The 9,317-nt window shown below is 30.0% G+C and overlaps 3 protein-coding genes across 3 annotated transcripts in view; 1 reads left to right on the top strand and 2 right to left on the bottom strand.

Moving 5' to 3' along the window:
• The window catches only part of LOC109608576 (N-acetylgalactosaminyltransferase 7-like), a 43,470-nt gene extending 40,966 nt beyond the window's left edge, over nucleotides 1-2,504 (bottom strand). The window contains exon 1 of the transcript XR_007547477.1: nucleotides 2,366-2,504. The gene's annotated coding sequence lies outside the window, so the exon portion shown is untranslated. The remainder of the gene's footprint in view (nucleotides 1-2,365) is intronic.
• A 1,597-nt stretch (nucleotides 2,505-4,101) lies between these two features.
• LOC109608573 (uncharacterized) lies at nucleotides 4,102-5,752 on the bottom strand. The gene is made up of 3 exons (XM_020025020.2): nucleotides 5,484-5,752; nucleotides 4,884-5,422; nucleotides 4,102-4,829 (listed from the first exon to the last, which is right to left on the bottom strand). Exons 1-3 carry the CDS (start codon nucleotides 5,629-5,631, stop codon nucleotides 4,455-4,457), a joined length of 1,062 nt encoding a protein of 353 aa, XP_019880579.1. The 5' UTR covers nucleotides 5,632-5,752; the 3' UTR covers nucleotides 4,102-4,454.
• A 202-nt stretch (nucleotides 5,753-5,954) lies between these two features.
• Nucleotides 5,955-9,265, top strand: LOC109608540 (DNA replication licensing factor Mcm2). Its single transcript, XM_020024980.2, has 9 exons — nucleotides 5,955-6,056; nucleotides 6,147-6,307; nucleotides 6,361-6,547; nucleotides 6,601-7,058; nucleotides 7,117-7,309; nucleotides 7,367-7,802; nucleotides 7,864-8,114; nucleotides 8,170-8,976; nucleotides 9,035-9,265. The coding sequence occupies exons 1-9, from the start codon at nucleotides 6,045-6,047 to the stop codon at nucleotides 9,167-9,169; spliced, it is 2,640 nt and encodes an 879-aa protein (XP_019880539.1). The 5' UTR covers nucleotides 5,955-6,044; the 3' UTR covers nucleotides 9,170-9,265.
• Nucleotides 9,266-9,317: the final 52 nt, after the last annotated feature.

Below are 9,317 nucleotides of genomic sequence, written 5' to 3'. Positions count from 1 at the left end.
ATTAATTTAAGTCAAACCAAATCAAATTTAATAATTATGAAATTACATTAATTAATTTTTTACAGCATATTAAATTTATTTGCAATTAATCCATATTATAAACTGTAAATTTAAATTTTTAATCCATATTAATTTTAAATTATTATAAAAAATTTAAATTTGGACATTTCCAGTCGTCAGCAAAACAAATTTATAGATAAATTTTAAAATATGAGTTTATGAAACTAAATTTAAATTTTATTCAATATTTTTAAATAATATATTTAAAAGATAATAAAGTATGTGTTGTTTTGTAAAACAATAATATTATCTAATTTCTAAACAAATCTGATAAACAATCTTAATAAACATACCCATGATATCTTCAAATTTTCATAAAATCTCTGATTGAAATTTTAAAATATGAAATTACATTTAAGTCCACTAATTAGTATAATATACACTTATATATTTGATTGTTAAAGAAATTTAGCAACGGAAAATAATAATCGTCAGTGCAAACCTTATTGAAATCATTCTCAAACAATAAAAATTCAATTTTTCCCCTCCTCCTCTCCAAAACTACAATTCTAGGAAATAACAATTGAATGTACACAAATATGCACAGCTTACTTGACGGCGCATCCGCCGATCACGACTTTCGTCCTTCTCGCACTCTCATGAATATGCATTCTTTCTCTGTCACTCTTGCGGGAACAGATGCAAAATTAAAAATTTGATTCGAATCGAGTCAATTCACCTTTCGTACACAAACAAAACGCATGAAACTTGTATATATTAAAAAGTTAAAAAAATATTCAATTATAAATATAAAAAACTATAAATTTATGATTTCAAATTAACAATTTTTATTTTATTTATCTATAGAAAAAAATAACTGTTATTTAGTTCAATAGTAATAATATCGATATGTTTTGAAACAAAATTAATTGCTAAACAATCTAAGAAATAATCTCAAAATAACATACAAAAATTTCTTCAAATTTTCATAAAATCTTCATTAAAATAACACAGTTCAATTAAAAGAAACATAGAAAACTACAAGACACATATACATCAAAATTAATTCAATATAAATATTCCTAAAATTGTCGAAAAATATCAAATTATATTTAAGCTTATTAATTAGTCTAAATGAATTAATTAATTGCTTAAATATGTTATTATTAGTCATAATAACACAAATATAAGATACTTGAATATATGATAAAAATGTTAATTGTCACTACGCATCTAATTCAAATGCTTCTGAAACATCAAAAACCAAATTTCCCTTTCTCCTCACTAAAACTGCAATTCTTAGAAATAACAATTGAATGTGCGTGCCACACAAATTTGCACAGCTCTCTAAGTCGGCGCATCCGCTGATCGCAACTTTCGTCTCTCTCGCACACTCATGAACATATATTTCTTTTTCCCTCACTCTTGGGGGGACAAATGCAAACCTAGAATTTTGATTCTATCAGAATAGAACTAATTCAGATTTTGTACAAAAACAAATGCATGGCCTGTCCTAAGTATATATTAAAAAATAAAAATCTATAAATTACTTAAAAAACGTTTTAAATAAATATAAAAATATATAATTTCAAATTAACAATTTTTATTTTAAACCAAATAAACGTTTACTTTTAGATAATATATTTACAGAAACAAATAAATGTTATTTAGGACTATGGTAATAATATCGATGTGCTTTAAAACAAAATTTCTTCAAATTTTCATAAATCCTGCGACAAAATAACACAATTCAATTAAAGGAAATCTAGAACACCATAAGGCACATATTCATCAAAATAAATTCAATAAAAATATTCCTAAAATTGTCGAAAAATATCAAATTACATTTAAGCATATTAATTAATCTAAAATAATTAATTAATTGTATAAATATGTCATTATTAGTTATAATAATACAAATATACAAAATTCATGCTTGAATATATGAAACAAATATTAATTGTCACTGCAAACCTTATTCACAGCTTCTCGGACATAAAAATCGATATTTTGCCCGTTCTCCTCTTCAAAAGTGCAATTCTAGGAAACAACAATTGAACGTGCCGACCACAGAAATATGCACAGCCTACTAAATGGCGCATCCACCAATCGATATAGTCGTCCTTCTCGCACACTTGTGAAACTATATTTCTTTCTCTTTCACTCTTACGGGGACAAGTGCAAAATACAATTTTTGATTAAAATAGAATGGTACACGAACAAACACCTGTGAGTTGTCATAAAGTGACAAATATATAATTACAAACATAAAAATTGTAGGTAGTAAAAAACTTTTTACATAAATACATACATAAATAAAAAAATATTCTGTACAATATTTTATTTATTGAAATTATACACTTACCCAAAAATGTATTAATAAAACATCCAACATTTCTTCAAGTTTTCATAAATTCTTCCACTAAAATCACATAGGTTAATAAAGGGAAACATTGAATATCACAGGACACATTTACTTATTTAGCACAATAAAAACACTCAAGAATTTATAGGAAAGCGAGCAAATAAGGGAGGAATCATTCGTGTAACTCTCACCAAAATCAAAAACCGACTAAACTGCAAATATTGTTTTGTGCGCCGACGACCAATAGAAACGCAGAATAAACCAGTTGTTGCAATTCCTGGAAACGATACGTGCACCTGGGCCACACTTAACTTATTTGAATTTAATTTAAACTATATCAATAAAAATTATAATTTAAAATGTGAAACTACATTTAAATAGGGAATGAAATTTTTATTTAGATAATCAGTTATATTAATTAAAAAATAAGTAAATATAATAATACTAATATCAATGAGTCTCAAATTAAAATTATTTCCTAAACTAATCTAAAATATAGTTTCAATGAAATTTTTTCAAATTGCCATAATTTTTTGTTAGAATCACACAAATTGGTCAAATAAAAGTTTGGTACAGAGATCAGTACTTAAATATTATAATTTTACATAAATTTATTATAAATCTGTATAAAAGTTATAATTTCTATTTTATTTATTTTAATTATATACTTTTTACTATGTCTAGTGGCTTAAAATGTTTGAACACATTTGCTACTAAATTATCACAATAAAAAATTATAAGAATGTCATCCATAAAAGTTAAATCAATTTAATTTGAATTTTAATAATAAAAACTTTATTTTAAAATTTTAATTAGTTTATTTTAATTAACTATTGTTTTAATATTTTATATGGTATAAATAATGCATATATTCGAAATATATTTCATATATTCGAAATACATTTCATAATAATAATTGTCACTACAGATCTTATTAAAATGTTTCCCAACCTCTACTCTAAAACTGCAATTCATAGTTCACTAAGTCTGCGCATCCGCCTATCGCGTGTTTCGTCTCTCTCGCACTCTCATGAATATATATTTCTTTCTTTCTCACTCTTGCGGGGACAAATGCAAAATCAGAAATTTAATTCTATTCTACGAACAAACGCATGATAAGTATATATTAAAAAAATAAAAATATTCATTTATAAAAATCAATATATTATTTAACAAACATTTTAAATAAATTTACAAATATATGATTTCAAATTAACAATTTTTATTTTATTTATTGGGTTTACTTTTAGATAATATTTTTATAGAGACAAATGATTATTATTTAATACGATGGAAATAATATCAATGTGCTTCGAAATAAACAAATCAAATGAATAATCTCAATGTAACATACCCATAATGTCTTCAAATTTTCATAAAATCCTGCATCAAAATAACACAATTCAATTAAAGGAAACCTAAAATACCACAAAACACATATTCATCAAAATTAATTCAATAAAAATATTCGTAAAAATTGTCGAAAAATCAAGAAAAAATGACACATAGATGTTTAATAATTTGATTATTTGTAATTAATTCACATATAATTTGAATTATATTAATCAGACCTATATGTTAATAAAAACTTCATTTTAAAATATCAAATTACATTTAAGCATGTTAATTAGTCTAAATTAATGAATTAATTGTTTAAATATATTATTAGTAGTTGTAATAAGACAAATATAAGAAATACATACTTGAATATATGATAAAAATTTTGATTGTCATTACGAATCTTATTCAAATGCTTCTCAGACAACAAAAATCCCAAATTTTCCCCTACTCTTCTCTAAAACTGCATTTACAGAAAATAACAGTTGAACACGCTTGTTACACAAATATGCACAGCTCATTAAGCTGGCGTATCCGCTGATCGCGACATTCGTCCCTCTCGCGCACTATGAACTTGTATTTCTTTCTTTTTCACTCTTACGAGGACAAGCGCAAAATTCAAATTTTGGTTCAAATAAAATCGTTCACGAGCAAACACTTTTTTTAATTATTTCAAAATATATTTTTATATGGATACAACATTCATTAATTAAATAAACATTTAACATTAAAATTTATATAAATAAAAAAATTAACAAACTGGATCGCTTGGAATGTGTTGTTTCAAATAATTCACCAAATCCTTATATATACTTAAAGTAACTAAAGGAGTTCTACCAAAATTATCATATTTGTTTAATTCACTTTGTGGTGCATTTTGAATATATTCTTCCAAATTCTTTAGCTGCATTTTCATTACATAATACCTAGCTGGTAAGGATAGGTTATCAAAATTATCTAATGTTAACAAAACATTTTTTTCCTGACTTGTAAGTTTTCTTGGATGCTCATCTGAAGGTTCAATAATACCATACAAAACACATCTATCAATATCCACTGCATTCGATAATGTTTCTTCCTGAATTGGAATGGGATTTATAAAAAATGCATTTGCAGGTGATATAATCTAAAATAAATAAATAAGAATATTTACATAAAATAATGAAAAATTAAATTTTACCCGGCATTTTAAGTTGTGCATTTCGTATGCATTTTTGTACTTCTGGCTGCAATCCTCAACCTCCTCTTCTTCTGTCAGTCTTTTCACAGGCCTTCTGGCCAATTCTTTTAACTTTTTATACTTGTGCTCTACTATATTTACCACAGGAATTGCTTTCAGCTCATTTTCTTGTGGTGTTTCACATGGACCTGCTTTATTCTGATTTGATTCAGTTAGTTCTAGAAAGTCAGCATTGGATGAAGTTGAAGCATTAGGATCGCTTTTAGAATCAAGCAACTCTAAGTCCAAAGTCCCATTTTCAAATTTTTCTTTAAGTGTGTTGTAATTCCATTTCAGATTAAGTTTAATAGCTTGTGACTGATCAGGCTCCTCAATTTTATTCTGGGATAGTTTGACTTGTTTAAGTTTTAGTATTTTGTCTTGGCTCAGGACATGTTTTAAATTGATGGGTGTTTGCTGTTCAAATAAATTTGGAGACATTTGATCATCAGGTACTTCATCAAAATATAAGTTTGTTCCCAAGGCAGGTTCATATGTTCCTAAAAAAATTGAAAAAATTTGTGTTGTAAGTTTTGGTTTTGGTTTTGGTAATTTTATTACCTTTGAATGTTAAATCATTGATTTGTACCAAAGGATTTTTTTTTTCTAAGTTAATAACTTTTATAAACACTTTTTCTTTAAATATGTCCGTTGTTAGTTTGCCGTTAAAGTCTAATAATAAATACGTGCTCTTTTCACTTTCTTCCATGTTTATATTACGAAATATTAATATGTAAAATTATTAATTTGTGAAGAAATGCCGTTGTTTATGTTTTGTAAATGACTTTGGATGTATTGAGGTTAGGTTAAAATTTTCAACCAAGTTAAAAAAATAAAAAATTTACATACTACTGATTAACAATATAATGTGATGTTAACTATTTATTATAAGTATTTGTCTTAAAAAATGTAATAAAATATATTTTAGGAAATAATTTTAAAATTTCCGCTATAGAATACCAACAGAGTAAATTAAAAAACACTAAACAATAGTTTTCGCGCCAATTTGTTATTGGTGTTGTTTTATGATCTCCGTTTGCTAACATTTTAAGTTTTCCGTTTTATCGTTGAGTTTTTAACGTTTTGGTTATTGTTTAATTGCTTTAAGAAAAATCAACAAAAATGTCTCGCAGGGTAAGCATATAGATCGTACATAATATTAATAATTACATCTAGTTTTATTTCAACGCAATACAATAAAATGTTATTGTAATAATTTTCTAGCCTGAAGATTCTCCAATGCCCAATCAAACACCCCGTTCAAATATGTCTTCTCCAGCTCAAGATTTTGAACCTTTTGAAGATGAGGGTGCCCTTTTGGGGGATGTTAATCCTGAGATGGAGGAAGAAGATGGAGAGGAACTATTTGGGGACAACATGGAAAAGTATAATCACCATATTATATATGTTACAAAGTTGTAAATTTCAAAATTTTTAGTGATTATCGGCCAATGCCCCATTTGGATCGGTATGATGAAAGAATGCTGGATGAGGATGAATATGACAACATGTCTGTAGGTGACCGATTGGCAGCTGAAGAGGCCCTTCGGAGGAGGGACAGAGAAATGGGTATTTACAGAAGGGATGACAGGGAATTATTTTATGATGAGAGCGATGAAGATGAGGTAATTTAATTGAATTTAATTGTCAATTCATTTTACAATCTTTTATAATACAGGATCCAAGGAAGAAGAGGAAACTCGCTGAAAAAGCGGCGATGGGCGAGACCGACGATCAAGAAATGATCGAATCAATTGAGAATCTAGAAGACACAAAAGGTTACACCATAAAAGATTGGGTCGTTATGATGGGACCCAGAACGGAAATCGCCAACAGATTCAAGAATTTCCTCCGCACCTATGTGAACAGTAAAGGACAACACGTATACAAAGAAAAAATTCGCCGCATGTGCGAGAACAACCAGTGCAGTTTCACAGTTGAGTTTTCAAGTTTGGCAAACAAGGAACACGTTTTAGCCTACTTCTTACCAGAGGCACCTTTTCAAATGCTCGAGATATTCGATGAGGTCGCTAAAGATATTGTGCTCTCTATGTATCCTAGCTATGACAGAGTGACCAGTGAAATTCACGTCAGAATATCAGATTTGCCTCTTATAGAAGAATTGAGAACATTCAGGTACATAAAATGCATACACAATGAAATATCTTCAGCAAAATACATCTGATTTTTTCAGAAAGTTACATGTAAACCAACTAGTCCGGACTCTGGGGGTTGTAACGGCAACTACGGGAGTTTTACCGCAACTGTCCATTGTGAAATTCGATTGTAACAAATGTGGATTTATCCTAGGACCATTTACACAAGCACAAGATCAAGAAGTCCAGCCTGGAGCCTGTCCTGAGTGTCAAAGTCATGGTCCATTTATGGTAAAACTCAAAAAATCAATATGTGCAAAACTCTATATAACATTCACAATTTTATAGATTAACATGGAACAAACTTTGTATAGGAATTATCAGAAAATTACGTTGCAAGAATCCCCGGGACGTATACCTGCAGGCAGAGTACCACGTTCTAAGGACTGCATTTTATTAGCAGATTTGTGCGATAGATGTAAACCTGGAGATGAAGTCGACGTAACTGGAATTTACACAAACAGCTATGATGGCTCATTGAACACAGATAATGGCTTCCCTGTTTTCTCCACAGTTATATTTGCCAATCACTTGGTGGTTAAAGATTGCAAGCAAATCGTCCAATCATTGACAGACGATGATATAAACGCCATTATTAAAATGAGCAAGGACCACAGGATTTCTGATAGGATCATTGCCTCAATTGCCCCCTCTATTTATGGGCATGAATATATCAAAAGGGCTTTGGCTTTGGCTCTGTTTGGTGGTGAACCAAAGAACCCAGGTAAGATTGATGATGTCTTATTACATTTTGAATGGATGAATATTAATCAATTGGTTTTTAGGACAAAAACATAAGGTCAGAGGAGATATAAACGTTTTAATTTGCGGTGATCCCGGTACTGCCAAATCACAGTTTTTGAAATTCGTGGAAAAAATAGCCCCCAGAGCGGTATTCACAACAGGTCAAGGTGCCAGTGCTGTTGGTCTAACAGCTTATGTCAGAAGAAATCCGGCCACAAGAGAATGGACCTTGGAAGCAGGGGCGTTAGTTTTAGCTGATCAGGGAGTTTGCCTCATTGATGAGTTTGACAAGGTACTTTTTGACTTAAATTCTTGACTAACGTTTCTTACACTAAGGAATATTACAGATGAATGACCAAGACAGGACGTCAATCCATGAAGCAATGGAACAACAATCTATCTCAATTTCTAAGGCAGGTATTGTTACGAGTTTGCAGGCTCGCTGTTCCGTAATCGCAGCCGCCAATCCTCTAGGAGGTAGATACGATGCCAGTATGACCTTCGCCGAAAACGTAAACTTGTCGGATCCAATTTTGTCCCGTTTCGATATCCTTTGTGTCGTCAGAGATGAAATCGACCCCATTCAAGATCAACACTTGGCTAAGTTCGTCGTGAGCTCCCACATCCGTCACCATCCTTCCAAAAAGGATGAAGAAAGTGAGAGTACCATGGAGGTGGATAATGAGATGGCAATTCCCCAGGAGTTACTCAAGAAGTATATTGTGTATGCCAGAGAGAATATTCATCCTAAGCTACAAAATATGGACCAGGATAAAGTGGCCAATATATACAGTCAACTTAGACAGGAATCACTGGCAACTGGAAGTCTTCCAATAACAGTACGTCACATCGAAAGTATAATACGAATGTCAGAAGCACACGCACGCCTGCATCTCAGGGAATATGTTCAAGAAGAAGACGTGAACATGGCTGTCAGGATGATGCTTGAGAGTTTCGTAGAAACGCAAAAATACAGCGTTATGAAGACAATGCGACAAGTGTTTCAACGTTATTTGTTATTCAAAAAGGATCACAGCGAATTGCTATTTTATATTTTGCGGCAATTGGCGCAAGACCAGCTCACTTTCCAAAGAGGAACCAATGAGTTGGAGGCACTCTCTATTGAAATCGACGAGAAAGATCTCGCCGATAAGGTACGATTTATATATATATGTAGGTCAATTTGATATTTAATAAACGATTCATTTTCAGGCGAAGCAGATAGATATTCATGATCTGAAACCATTCTATAAGAGTAAAATCTTTGAATCAAATAACTTCTCATATGATGCCAAAAGGAAAGTTATTATTCATACTGTACCTGAGACATTTACGTCTGAGGATTAATTACTGTTAAGACTACTTTTAAGTAATTGTAAAATTGCATTAAGTATAATTTTTAACTTATGTAAAACCTATTTTTTATTAAACCTTTTAATTTTCTTAGTTGTTTTTTAATGTTTCAATAAATGCACCAACTTAATTGATTAGAAAG

The sequence above is a fragment of the Aethina tumida genome, chromosome 3 (genome assembly GCF_024364675.1).
Source record: "Aethina tumida isolate Nest 87 chromosome 3, icAetTumi1.1, whole genome shotgun sequence".
Lineage (NCBI taxonomy): Eukaryota > Metazoa > Arthropoda > Insecta > Coleoptera > Nitidulidae > Aethina > Aethina tumida.
Note: the sequence above shows the minus strand (reverse complement) of the source record. Positions and strands in the feature narration are given on the sequence as shown.